A 14,101-nucleotide genomic window follows, 5' to 3' on the forward strand; every position below is an offset into this window, starting at 1 on the left:
CCTTATAACATACCAAAGCATTTTATATGTCAAAATAACGGCAGGAAAAAAAACCCCACGAAATTTTCAATGATATTTATTGTAGATCTCCATAATACAATGTCTGGTTAATGTCTAATAATCATTCTACATAGTTGCATTACTGTGTTCAGAGTTGTATTCCTGTGTTACTTTTTTCACCAACTCCAAATCATTTGGAGTTGGTGAAAAAAACACCAACAGGAAATTTTCAGAATCCGTATGATTTGTGCGATACGGCCATATACGTAAGATTCACCCCAAAATCCGTATGAACTATGGCTAAACCGTATGAGTTGACAGGTATGGAATGAATGAATGCATGAATGAACGCCACCTCTTGAAGTGTAGTGCAGTATTTGTCCACAAGAGGACAGCAAAGGATTTTAAGAGTTGACTTCACCGTGACGACGGTCTATTGCTTGATTATGAATAAATTTATGTATTCATAACAGGGGTCTGTATGTATTACAGCAGGTGTCACCAACATTTTTGAGGGTGAGAGCAACTTCATGTGTACCGATTGTGTGAAGGGCTACCAAATTGATACACGTCTGAAATAACATATTTGTCCAAAATACCTTCAATAATATGAGGATGTGTTATTTTTAATACTTGATGATTTAAATTGTCAGACTTTGATCGTGTTTCGAAATGTCTCACAGTACTGCCAATGTTTGCATTTTTAAATCATAATTTCTACTAGCAAATCACAATGTCCAGGCACTGGCGGGCTACTCAAGTGGTCTTCACGGGCTACCTGGTGCCCGCGGGCACCATGTTGGTGACCACTGTATTACAGTAATTTAAATTGGATTTATGATGCAGTTTTGACTACAAAAGATGAAAGATGAAATTCGTTCAGATGACTCTTGTGGTAGTTCAATTAAACACACGCACACAAATTTGATCCATTGTAGGACATTTTTGGGAGGCAGAAAGTCCTAACCAACCAACATTTAGGGTTTCATAAAATGGCTTATGTTACCAAATAACACACTGTCAGACTGCAGCATGAGAGAGAATATGGAGAGCAGATCGGAATCAGGGAAACTGCTTATGAATATATAAATAAGAATAAAGTTGTATTCAGTTTTACAAAAAATATATATTTTTCACTGCAATTGTACTGCCTTTATATTCAGAATAAAAAATCTACTTGATTTTGGTAATAAAATCAGAATTGATCTGAACAAATTCGCAGAATAACATTCTGATTGTGCAGAGAAAAAAATCTATTTTTAAGAGAACTGTTGACTTCTTCAGCCAAGCATCTTCCCATCTTGGACGATGTGAGCAGTTTGTTCTTCCATTCTAGAGTTCGGCGAGTATTGGGATGATGGCAGCACCTTACATTCGTTGTTCATTCGTTCAGAGTTGAGTCTGGCAGTAAACTTTGCTGTTGTCCATGGCGATGGCTTCTTTGTCATCTCCGCCGTCCTCGGCTTTCGTGGGATTCTTGTACTCGTGATACTCTACCACCGGGTAGGTGACCATGGTCAGCAGTAGCACGGCCAGCAGGATGTACAGTTTGTACTCCAGACACAGGAAGGTGCTGTAGGCGAACGCAATCACGAAGCCCAAAGACTCCCACATGCGGTAGTTGGCGAAGGCAGCCTCCTTCTCGGCGGGAAACAAGATGCCGTACAGAGCTGCAACAATGACAAAAACAAATAAATAACATACAAAGTACAGTCATACCTCAGTTTTCGACCATAATCTGTTCCAGGAGGCTGTTTGAAAAGCGATTTGTTCAAAATCCGAAACTATTTTATTGGATATGGGACTATGCAGAAAAAAAGTCAGATTTGCGTAAATCTGTGAGGAAGCCTAGGGGAGTCAAGTGGCGTATTCGGGTTTGCTCAGTTTGGTTGAAAACTGGTTTTCGGTAGTAATCCGAAGCGTAAAAATCTCAAATTTCCTTGGTCGAAATCCGATTTGGTGGATAACAGAGACGTTCGAAAACCGAGGTTTGACTGTATTTGTTGAATTGATATCACAACAACGACAACAAATACTACAAATATAATAAATACAGTAAACCCACCTCCATTGAGAATTCCAGTTTCACAACGCAGCTATTTTTATTTTTTTTATCGTTACGCAACTCATTTTTCAGGGTAACTCAATGGAGGAGGAATTACTGTATCTAAAACAAAATGAAAAAACAGGTAAACAATTTTTGTTGTGTCTTCTGACCGTTCGTCTGCGTCTGCCAGATGGCGTCGGCCATTCCCCACAAAGCGGGAAACACAAAGAACACACCCAACTGGTCAGGATGAGGCCTCCAGTACAACAGTGCGATAATGCACGAGAAGTTCGCCAAGGACGCTAAAAACACAAATATAAACGACACAAACGTAAAATGTTGTTGCCGAATTGTGAATATAAAATAACAAGTAAGAGAGAGGCGGCGGGTGGGGGACTTTGTACCTAGTAAGAATAGCGCCCCTCTGCCAGTGTAGCGTGCCAATCGCCCAAAGAGGAAGGAGCAAAGGGAATTGGATGCCCCGAAACACATCATCACGAAGCCCACGTAGTGAATACCCAGCGCGCACGTCACGTAGTTCTGAAAACAACACGACACTCAACTTCACTCTCACCCGTTGGCAGCAAAGTCCAAACATAAGTAGACTTTTCAGGTATCTGTACTTTGAACTTTCTTTTTCTCACTTTGTCAAAATTAGCTTTTTTTTCAACGTCAGAGGATAACAATGCGACAAAAAAAAAGTCAAACTGAAAATCCCAGAGCGATTGATGCCCCGCCCCCAAAAGGTTTTGCCTTTACTTGCCACAAAGCGCCGTCATAGCATTAATTTGGTTGAAACGAAGCTCCTCAACTTACTTCAACATAGTTGATTGGCACCGAGATGCAACAAGATAGCGGCAGAACGGTAAACGCTTACAATGTGAAACTCCACTGAAGGTATCATCCAAAGACTTAAAAAAAAAAAAAATTAATCTATGACGTACACCTCACCTTGGTGTACTCTCCAGACAGGAAGCTCTGCTCAAAGCCGCTGTACATGGTGAGCGGGATGAGGGTGAGCAACCTCCAGTCCTTCAGAAGACGGAAGGTGGCCAGGAAGGTGTGGCAGAAGGGCTCGCGGTTGCCACGGAAACGGCTGGTCTGCTCGTGGTCGATGTTGTCCAGGAACACGGCCACGATCAGCATGGCCAGCAAACCAACGCCTGTCCGGGAAGTCCAACAAACACGCTAGTCGCACGTCTTAACATTTGACGTATCTTTTACGAGAATGTTGACCGCTAAGTGGTCTTCGGGACAGAATCAGAAGTGACGATGTTTCTACTTTCTTCCGATTCAGAATTGTACGATTTTTCCTTATGGGGAAGGGGGGTGGAGGGGGGGGGGCGATGTCCACTGTTTTTTTTCCAACACAACAAAGATATTTTTGAAAGTATTTTTGTTGTAAAAAAAAAAAAAAAAAGAGAAAAACCATCTTTATTTTTCTGATCGGATAAGAAACATGACGTTGTTGTTCTTGTTGAAGAACCGGAAAACACATATGGAAAAACTCTACTCGATTCCGAATGCTACGGTTTGAAATGTTGATAAATGTATTTTTGCTTTCTATCAAAAAAAAAAAAGTACTTTTCCGTCCCTACGCGTCGTTCGTAATCATCTTATTAGCTACATACGACACCTGGTCCAAAATCGTTGATATTACCAATGTAGCATCCGACCAGGGTCCACACCAGTTCCTGCGCCGGCCTGCTTGTGGTGCTGTTGGAGGTGATCGTCAGGCCGCAGTCTCCAGCCCCGCAAGTCTGCAGCTGCTGGTCGGAAATGACCGCTGGCAACACATGACGTCACGTTGGCATGTTAGCGACATCAACATGGTGGAATTTGTTGTCATTTTTCCAGTTTGAGTCAATGTTTTTCTTTGATTTTACTGATGCGTTTAGTTATTTTTTTTAAATTCATTTTTTTAATTCACTTTTACTGAAGTTCTATATTTTTATGAAAAAAACGGTTTCAATTTGACTTGTTTTCATATACTGTAGATTATTTGAATGGTTTGCATTCTTGCAAAATTGAGTCTTATGTCCCTAGTTCCCAAAATTTACATTCTTAATGTTTTGAATGTATCCTTGAATATTTTGTTGTACTTTTTTATTTTTTTTGCTTTACTTAATGGTTTTTATGTTGTTGATAATTAAGCCATTCTTCCATAATATTTTGTATGTATTTAATTTTTACAATTTGTTTTTGAATAATCATACAAAATATTTCTTGCGTTTCAACTTTCTTCAAATGTATCTTTTATTTGACATTTTTGCTTACATTTTTTTTCATTTTATTGAATAGTTTTACATTTCTTTTGAAAAATATCGCCAATTCACATGTTTGTGTTTTTCCCCACCCCCCCCCCCCCATTTTATATTTGTCCAATTATTACTTTATAATATGTATTTGCATTTTCTTCATCAATACATTTTTACTGAATTTTGGTCAAATTTGTTTTCATCATAATTGGGATATAAGTCCCATGGGGACGACAAATTAGTTCGTTTGCATCAATGTGCTCCGAGTAGGCGCAGTTTAGGCGATTGTTACTTATGTTGGTGTCCTGTCCAAAGATGAGCGAGGACATGAGGTTGCCCCACACGGCGGACGACTGAAAGATGAAGAAGAAGATGCCAAAGTACTGGTTGATGACGTCCGGCGCCTTCTTGGACTCCTTGGCCGCCTGCGTGTTGCCGCAGATGGTCAGGTATGTGCATTTAGCCGACCACAGAGGGGAGCCTCCCAAACCCAGAATCACGGAGGTTGGAATGAGAGTGTACCTGAGAAATGGACATGTCGAAATGAGGAAAAAAGTCCTTCCGAGAGAATGTTCTATTTGAGATAAAACCAGCGGAGAACATGAACAACCATATGTACTGCGTACGTTAAGGTTCTTACCATCCCGGGTAGAGGTTCCCGAAGGAGTAGGAGACGTAGCAGGCCATGCCGGCCACGATGGTCCACTTGCAGCCCAGGTTTTTGATCATGAGGGGAGGCAGGAACATGGACGAGAGGATGATGGATGCGTAGATGACACTCAGAGACGCCACTCCCATGCCCTCCTCCGCATTCAGGCTGCTCTGAAAAGGGAAGCACCATACATAAACGTGTGTGTGTGTGTGTGTGTGTGTTTTAAAAATCAAATGTGCCCCTTGACCACAAACGTTACCCCACCCTTGATTTGAGAGTAGACTTTAAAGGGAAATTCATTCATTCATCTTCCAAGCCGCTTGATCCTCACTAGGGTCGCGGGGGGTGCTGGAGCCTATCCCAGCTGTCTCCGGGCAGTAGGAGGGGGACACCTTGAATCGGTTGCCAGCCAATCGCAGGGCACACAGAGGCGAACAACCATGCACGCTCACATTCACACCTAGGGACAATTTAGAGTGTTCAATCAGCCTGCCACGCATGTTCTTTGGAATGTGGGAGGAAACCGGAGCACCGGGAGAAAACCCACGCAGGCCCGGGGAGAACATGCAAACTCCACACAGGGAGGCCGGAGCCGGAATCGAACCCGGTACCTCTGCACTCCGAAGCCGACGTGCTAACCACTGGACTACCGGGCCGCCCTAAAGGGAAATTGTTGGAAACATTTGCTGGGCAGTACGTCTGACTCAACCAAATGATTAGTTTACTCATGACTCGTAAAAGTTGACAGGATTATGTAATGGTAACAAAGAAATATAATAAAAATACCAAGGTGATTCAAAGTAAAAGAATGATTAAATAGCATTTTTTTTGGTCCATTAATCAATTTTCAACTGGTTATCCGTGGTTTGGTTGCGGGGGCAACAGATGTAGCAGAGAAGTATCCGACCCCTTTGGCCCCTCCCATAGGTGGTCTTCACCCCATGGGTGTAGGTGAAGGGGGGTGACCCACATCCGGGCAAGGGAAACCAAGGTCCATATTTTTTTTTTCCTCATAAGGGCTCTTTTTAAGTCTTACAGTCAGGTAAGCTGTTTGTAACACAGACACCTCATGCATAATTTGATCAACATTTTCATGTTGATCGTTACTGCGAAAATACAGCCAGATAAAAATGATTTAAACCAAGCACAAAAGAAACATCGATCATTTTGTTTTTTCGTCCCGTGGCTTGAAGACCATTATTTAAAATCATTGAAATTAATTAATAGGAAAGATTGAGAGTGAAAGAGATCAAAACTACATTTACAGCATAGTAAAAATAGTCAATAGAAAAAAAAATCATCAAGATTTAATGAGAGAAAAAAGGCGAATAATTTGAGATTATCTATTTTGCTTTTGTCCATTTAGGCAAAACACTTAAAAAAAAAAAACAGGCTCATACAATTCCCCGAACTCATTCATCGTTTTGAATTTTAAAGAATATGAATGTGTACAGGTCCACAAAAAAAAAAAAAAAAAAATCTGAACAAGTTTGTATTGAACCTGCAAGCTTTGGAGTCCGCCGTACGCTGTGAAGAGAGACAGAAAACCCAGCGACACCACCAGCACGTTCTTGAAGTTGCGGCTAATCATGGCTGCTCTTCCAATGCCCGAACCAGAGAAAAAACAAATAGAAAAAAACAAAAAACAAATTGTCAATCTGAATAATAATAATAACAACAACTGACAAACATAAGACTGATTTGCTTGTGGCGGTGGGTGACGCCTTGGAGAAACTTGACCGCTGCTGAATGGACGAACCTCTCAGATAAATACTCTTTTATGAGCAAGACCAAAGTACACTCATGTGCACACCCGCACACGCACGCGCGCACATGCACACACACACATTCTTATCTTTGGGCCTCATATCAATATTTTACAGTATGATCCATTAAAACGTTTGTGATGAAGACAAGTTTTACACTTTTGTGTTATGTCATACACCCACACACACACACACACACACACACACACACACACACACACACACACAAAGCCGGCTCCTTCCTCATATCTATATTAGACAATACGAGGCATCACAAAGTTTGTGATGAGCACTGTTTTATCATTACCGGTATCAGGAATTCACTCTTCTCATGGTGGATGACACTCACACTCATATATTGGGTGTGGTGGGAGATCACATCATCTGTATTTGTTCATCCGCCATGTTGGCGATCCGAATCAAGGAGGGGTAAGATTGGCTTGAAACGGAAAGACGAGTAGTCGGATTTGCAGCACCGCACGGGGCACCAAATTCTGGTTGGAAATTTGACATTGGAACCGACTGGTGGCAGGTGGCAGTATAAGACCAAAATGCCAGCCCCCCCCCCCCCCCCCAGATAGATTTTAAAATGGGCGGGGCTTACTGCTGAATTCATAAACCACAAACACAGTGATCATTTGAATGCCATGTTATTGTAAACACATTTTTTTAACTTGACTTCCGCTTGACATTTAAAAAAACACCAATAACGTCAATATCCACTAAACTGGCACGAGCGCACCAGGCCTACATTTAACTATCAAGCGAACAAACAATTGAAGGTAAACAGCACGACGTTAGAGTTAAAGTTAACACGCTCCCGTTAATTCAGCTTTGCATTCCACCTGGAAAGAACGCAATTGCGGTTTCTCACCTTAGGTAGCAACGTTGTCCACTGTTTTGCATGAATGAAGACGCCAATGTTTTTCCACTTGTCTAGAGTTTAAAAAAAAACAATGACACAAAAACAAAATGGCCTTGAGTTTCTCATGTGTTACACTTTACAACCATTCAAATGAGACCAATTATGAAAAATCAGAATAAGTTGAGATTTGAAATGTCCTGCACCACATGTTTTTATTTTACTGTTAAGGATACACTCACTTTGGGTGAATGTGGTGATTTTGTTGTCCTCCCATCCACACAAAAGTAAAATGGTGTTGAGTTGAGAGAAAAAAAAAATATCCAATGATATAAATGCGAATACATTTCCGCAGTTTCCCCATCCCTGGCATGCCCATCCCATCGTCATGGTCCCGTACGGGAGCCATAGAAAAGGGCAAAGGTTTATCGAGAGTTATTCCAAGGGCGTTGAATTCATGCTTTACAACCGCACTGCTTGTTTACAACACGTGCGTCAGTCGCCGCCATGTTAGCCATGTTGTCCACTCCAGTTTCCCCCGACATTCCAAAAACATGCCCGAGTGTGTATATATATATATATATATATATATATATATATATGTGTGTGTGTGTGTGTGTGTGTATGATTAGAAAATGGAGATTATCTACAGTATATATACTGTATATGTATATATATACATATACAGTATATACACAGAGAGAGAGGCAAATTCCTTTACTCGGAAAAAAAATAAATAGGCATTACATTTTCTCCAACTATATTACATTGACGATCGATTCCATACAACAGAAGTTCCTCCTGTACCCGGAAGGCATACGGAAGACGGCAGTTGCGCAAACTCAAGCAGTTCTCGCTCGATACTACGGAATAACTGTTTCCGCTGCGTTATTTTCTCGCATCTGATCCAAAACAGTGACATGTAATTGATTCTTTAATGACATGAGTTTGACTACAATAGTGAAAAGTTTTCATGTTATTCATTTATATTTAAGTCGCGGTCTCGTGGACGAGTGGTGGAACTCACCGTACAGAGGTGTCGGGTTCGATTCCGCCTCCCTGTGTGGAGTTGGCATGTTCTGTCTCCCCGTGCCTGCGTGGGTTTTCTGCGGGCAATCCGGTTTCCTACCACATTCAAAAAACATGCATGGCAGGTTAATGGAACACTCGCAATAGTCCCCAAGGTCCAAGTGTGAGCGCGGACGATTGCTCGTCTCTGAGTGACCTGTGGTTGGCCGGTAACCGGTTCAGGGTGTCCCACGCCTCCTGCCCGTAGACAACTGGGATCGGCTCCAGCCCCCGCCACCCTTGTAAGGATCAAGCGGATCAGAAAGTAGATGGATGGGTGGATACATTTACGTCCTGTGGAAGAGAGAGTGAAATGCATCCTATTAAGCGAAGCGAGATACAAAGTAAAAAACATTCAAGAGACACTTGGGCGTCGGCAAAACATAAATCTACGAGACTTTGAAAAACAAGAAATCGATTCTTGCTTTGTACGATTCTGGCAATTTACCCGCTCACAAAAAATTGGAATAATCCACAAAATTGCTTGCGGCTCGACGGACAAAGTACAGTGGCGTAAATGAACGTGTCCTGGAATGGTTGAACTACTGTCATGCGAAAAATCGAACTGGACCGCTAATTCGAGTGAAGGCTCGCACCACAGCGTGTGTAAATGGGTACAGAGGACTTGGAAGAGTCCCGTGCCAGGTTTCAAAAGTTCGTTGCATGACATCAGCTGAGCAATGCCGTCATGTGTGGGGAGGGGAGGTCAAGTGAGAGACAAGTGAGCGAGTGACAAGAAAAGCTCCCTGGTCTCATTTCAAGGATATTCAGCAAAGAATGAAGCCAAACACAACAATTCAAAATAGACAGATAGCCCCCCCTCCCCACCAAGATGGGAAAAAAAATTAAAATACAATACATTATGCTGTAGGTAAGTACAGTATATTGTATTGGTGTTATTTTATAAACAGTATTTGGACTGTGTTTTTGCATTTTGTTACTAGTCTTGTTATACTGTATTTTGTTCATACACCTGTACTGTATACTGCAGTTTTGGTTTTATAAACTGCTTTTTGACAAGATATTATAGCATTTTAATACTGTGTGTGTACATCTATATATACACATATATATATACTAGCTGGTTCGCCGCCCTCCGGGCGGCTCATCAGCTAGTTCCTGCGGAAGGCTGGTAAGGTGGGCCTTCGGCCCACAAAAGTGTTGTTGCTTGGTTCAACTTTTTGTTCATCTTCATTGCTTATCGCGAAAATGAAGAGATGTTTAGCGCTACAAAATAACTAACAATTTCATTGCAATGCTTGTGGGTAGACAACATTTTTTCGCTAAGATGCCCGCGCGATCGTAGTGAGCCACTGCCTGAGCGGCGCAGTGGCGGCGCGGTGAAGTAGGTATGTTTTGAAAAGGGACAGACGGAAGGACAGACCGCGTGCGGGATGACGCGCAATATATATATATAGATATACATATATACATACATATATACATACACACACATATATCTCTCTCTCTCTCTCTCTCTCTCTCTCTCTCTCTATATATATATATATATATATATATCTATATATAGATATATATAGATATATATATGTGTATATGTGTGTGTGTGTGTGTCAAACTAAGTATGAGTCATGAGATTCTTTGCTTGATCACTTGGATGTCTTGACTCTCAAGAAAGAAAGTTTGTCTTAAAAAAATATAACGTTTTTATTTCCAGCTACAAAGCGACATGTAACAACCTGTCACACTGTTCAATAAAATAGTACAAAATACTGTCGTCAAAATGAAAACTATTGATACATTTTGGGGAAAAAAACCAAAACAAAAGAAAACAAACAAAAAAAAAGCACAGAACAATGACGGCTTTTAAATTAACTTACACTGTACAAATATATACACCATTTACACGTTTCTGCTCGGAATGAACTCAAAATCCTTCCAGTCTTCATCTTTTAGTCATCTTTCTTAGATCTCAGTGCCGTGGTCGCTTACGCCCACTTGTGTCCGGACGGAAACGCTGACCTTTACACAAGGCCCACATTGAGGCCTCTGCTGACATACACACAACACACACAAACGCACACACATTCATACATGGACACACAAAGAGGAGCAGTGGCCCGCTGCGGTTGCGATGCATTTGCCCGTCTAGGTGGTGGAGGGAGGGGGGGTCATTATACACCTCATTAAGAGGGCAGGTCAAGATTTTGACATTCAAAACAAACAAAAAAAATGGACGGGGCACGTTGTCCACAATATTATTAGTGCAGGAATCTCTCCCTCCGTCTGAAAAGTGCACAGAGCCGCTACGCACAAATAGATGCGACACACGCATTGCGCGTGTGGCTAGTCTGACAAAAGCAAGCACAAAAAGGAGGCTTGTGTATATTCGGACGGGAGCTGCGAGATGAGTTCTGTTTTCAAGTGACAAAGCAGTCGTCTGCCCTTCCCCCACCTCGGCCGTGACTCACTTTACGCCATGTCTCCCATCATCTTCTTGTAGTAAACGGACTCGAAGATGTCGTTTTCGCCGGGGCAATTGTGGTGGCAGGCGCACGATTTGATGAACATCATGTGCTTCTTCATCACCTGCCCGTCGGGGCACTTGAACTCCATGGGCAGCGTGGTGGTTCTGTGCGGGGTGCAGCAGCGGCCATCCAGGCACACGCCGCAGAACTTGGGGCGGTACGACTTGGTGGTGGTGCAGCCTGAGATCTCGAACTTCATGGGCTTGGACAGCCGAGGCGTGCGGATGCACTTTTTCCCTTTCTGGCATAGGAAGCAAGAAAATGTTTTTTCATTTTCAATCGATATTTAATGGTTTGTATTTTCATTGATTGAGCCGGCTGACTTTGATTGGATTTTAAGTTGCAAAATGATGACAAATGTTTTTTTTTTTCTTCCTCTTTGTGGCAGCTAAAAATAAATCACATGATTGTATTCTTATTTTGTTGTATTATATTTTGATTTTAAAATTTTTATTTTTGATTAGAGGAACAAATCTTTCACATTTTCAGTTTGTTTCAAATATCACATGATAGTTTTATTTCCTTTTTTTGTATTTTATTTTACGATGAAAAAAGGAATTTTCGGTTGGATAATTTGTTTTAATTTTATTTTTAAATCCAGAAAAAACAGGCATTTGTCTAGTCTTTTACTTTTCTTTGATGAGTATTTCAGGTTCTTAATAAAATGACAAAGGTATTTTTTCAAAAATGTTTTTTTGGCTTTTAGGTTGGAATAATCACAATTATATATATTTTTTTATTATTTTATTTTTTATTATTTTTTTATTATATTATGTTTATTATTATTATTATTATTACATAATAAATATTTATTATTATTATTTTTTATTTTATTTTATTTTTTATTTTAAATATATACATTTTATTTTTATTCATATTACGAGAAAAAAATGACAATTTGAGGTTGCAAATAATATTACTATTATTTAAATCCATAATATTGAATAATATTTTAGCTTGAAAAAAAATTAAAATCTATTTGAATGAAAAAGGTTTTGCCCGCGTATCTGCACACAGTGGTGCCTTTGGAATGGAGTACTGACCCGGATGCTCTGCTCCAGATGGGACTCGCAGGGGCGCACCATGCACAGGCGGCTCTGCTTCTCAAGGCGGCACTCGCGGTTGTCGTTGGTGACCCGGGTGGAGACGCCCAGCCCGCACGTTTTGGAGCAGGCGCTCCACTCGGTGGTCTGAACTAAGCAGTTCTCTCGCATCATGGACGGATCGGGGCCATAGGTCTCCTCTTGGCGGTAAGCTGCTCGCAACGCAAACAGGAAGAAAACAGCCCGATCAGTCGACCTTTCCGGTGGGGAAGCGGCTCAGGCGGGATCCGATTAGCGATAACTCACCGGGTAAGACTGAGCCCATGAAGCTGTTTGTGTGTTGCGGGGCGTCGCACACCCACTCCTCGCAGCACTTGCCGGGCACCTTGACGCGTCGGGGCGCAGGGCAGTCGGGGCTGGGAAGACGCACGTCCATGGAGCACAGGGGCACGCAGCCCACCGCCCCATCCAGGCAGGTGCACTGGTATTTACAACTGCTCTGGAAGCTCTCGCCGCTCTTGTACACCATTCCTCCGAACACGCAGGTGGCGCCCTCTCGCGCTGCAAACACAAAAATCAACATGTTCATTTTTTTTTTTAAATTTTGCAAGGGGTGGGGGATAGGAAATGAAGCATTCAAACAGGCAAGTCAATGTGGGGATAAATGTGCAAACATAAAACATTGAAGGACGATACGATAATCGAGCATGTCAGCTAGGCTGACTTGTGAACTTAAAATTGGTTATTTTGACCTGTCACATAGAGCAATAAAAAAATTTTCCTGGGTTATTGTGACTGCCACATTTTGACTTATGGCCAAGATATAATTTATAATATTGACACACAGAGATCAGTTGTTTTCTCTTCTTTTTTTAAGTGCTACACCAATAGTCTTCTTTCCAGCAAACGGCAAACGTCAAGAGTTTGTTGTTTGTTGTACATGGAAAGGTACACCATTCAAAGCTTTTCGAGAAATGTCATCATGAACTCATTCACTCCCAAAGACGTTTTTAAACGTCTTTTCAGACTTGGTCCAGAATTGGCTGGAACTGAATGAGTTTTAATAGTCGTGCAAAGTGTAAATATCAATACTGTCTTTTTTTTTTTTTAGGAAAGTACATCTGTTTTTGGCCAAAGTGCAATATTGGGTTTTTTTTTTGAAAATCCGTGAAAGTGCAAAAAGACAGTTTTTCTGTAGTTTGTCCCTCTTTTTTGGGTGATTACAAGAAAACAAGATTTTTTTTTCTAGCAAAATATAAGAATGATGGTTTTTAGGGTACACTTCAACACTGATGGTATGTCTTCTATTTAAGAAAGTCTGGCTTCTTGTCCATCATCTTTGACAGTACCGATGCAGGCTATCGACCTAAAATGGCGACTGCCGTCTCACCTGTGCACACTCCGATGCGTCTGTTGATGGGCGAGCCAAAGTCACAGTAGAGGCCCTTGTGGGTGTCGCAGGGGTCCCTCTCGGTGCACAGCTCTCCCATCTGCTTGGCACACACCCGGCAGCAGCCGCAGCCGTCGGGCACCAGGCTCACGCCGGGGGCGCACTCGGGAGGTGTGGAGGGGCAAGAGCACTGGCCGCTGCACTCCTGACCGGCGGCCTGAATGCGACCACAATCAACTTAGCGGACGCCTCGTCAAACATACGCAGGGTGAGTGAGAGAAACAAAGTCTTACCAAGGTCCAGAAGATGGCGCACACAAACGGCAGCAAAATCATTTTCTTCACAGTGGGCATCTTGAGGGGCATTAAAAAAAAAAGATTCTTCCTTCAGCGGTGGAGTAAATCTTCGTTTTCCTTGATCGAGTTGATCTCTTGTCGATGGCGGAGTAGAATGTCTCCTTCGCTTCTTGAGGTGAAAGCTAGAGTTTAGCTCGAGTCGATCTCGCTCTGAGTTCTGGAGGCGAAGGGCC

The 14,101-nt window shown here is 41.9% G+C and overlaps 2 protein-coding genes across 6 annotated transcripts; both read right to left on the reverse strand.

The window, feature by feature from the left end:
* Nucleotides 1-1,052: 1,052 nt before the first annotated feature.
* Nucleotides 1,053-8,987, reverse strand: unc93a (unc-93 homolog A). 5 transcript variants are annotated; one of them, XM_052052745.1, is made up of 10 exons: nucleotides 8,811-8,987; nucleotides 8,613-8,710; nucleotides 6,459-6,555; nucleotides 4,946-5,127; nucleotides 4,598-4,827; nucleotides 3,708-3,833; nucleotides 2,999-3,210; nucleotides 2,452-2,587; nucleotides 2,218-2,349; nucleotides 1,053-1,670 (listed from the first exon to the last, which is right to left on the reverse strand). In XM_052052745.1, exons 1-10 carry the CDS (start codon nucleotides 8,970-8,972, stop codon nucleotides 1,390-1,392), a joined length of 1,656 nt encoding a protein of 551 aa, XP_051908705.1. In that variant the 5' UTR covers nucleotides 8,973-8,987; the 3' UTR covers nucleotides 1,053-1,389. The 5 variants fall into 5 exon arrangements, with proteins under 5 accessions (XP_051908705.1, XP_051908707.1, XP_051908708.1 ...); XM_052052747.1 differs by having other exon boundaries at nucleotides 6,459-6,550; nucleotides 8,811-8,938; XM_052052748.1 differs by lacking the exon at nucleotides 8,811-8,987 and adding an exon at nucleotides 7,598-7,659 and having other exon boundaries at nucleotides 8,613-8,798.
* A 1,306-nt stretch (nucleotides 8,988-10,293) lies between these two features.
* Nucleotides 10,294-14,101, reverse strand: ccn2a (cellular communication network factor 2a). The gene is made up of 5 exons (XM_052052767.1): nucleotides 13,866-14,101; nucleotides 13,573-13,789; nucleotides 12,489-12,743; nucleotides 12,183-12,394; nucleotides 10,294-11,380 (listed from the first exon to the last, which is right to left on the reverse strand). The coding sequence occupies exons 1-5, from the start codon at nucleotides 13,935-13,937 to the stop codon at nucleotides 11,084-11,086; spliced, it is 1,053 nt and encodes a 350-aa protein (XP_051908727.1). The 5' UTR covers nucleotides 13,938-14,101; the 3' UTR covers nucleotides 10,294-11,083.

Source organism: Hippocampus zosterae, chromosome 19, assembly GCF_025434085.1.
Source record: "Hippocampus zosterae strain Florida chromosome 19, ASM2543408v3, whole genome shotgun sequence".
Classification (NCBI taxonomy): Eukaryota; Metazoa; Chordata; class Actinopteri; order Syngnathiformes; family Syngnathidae; genus Hippocampus; species Hippocampus zosterae.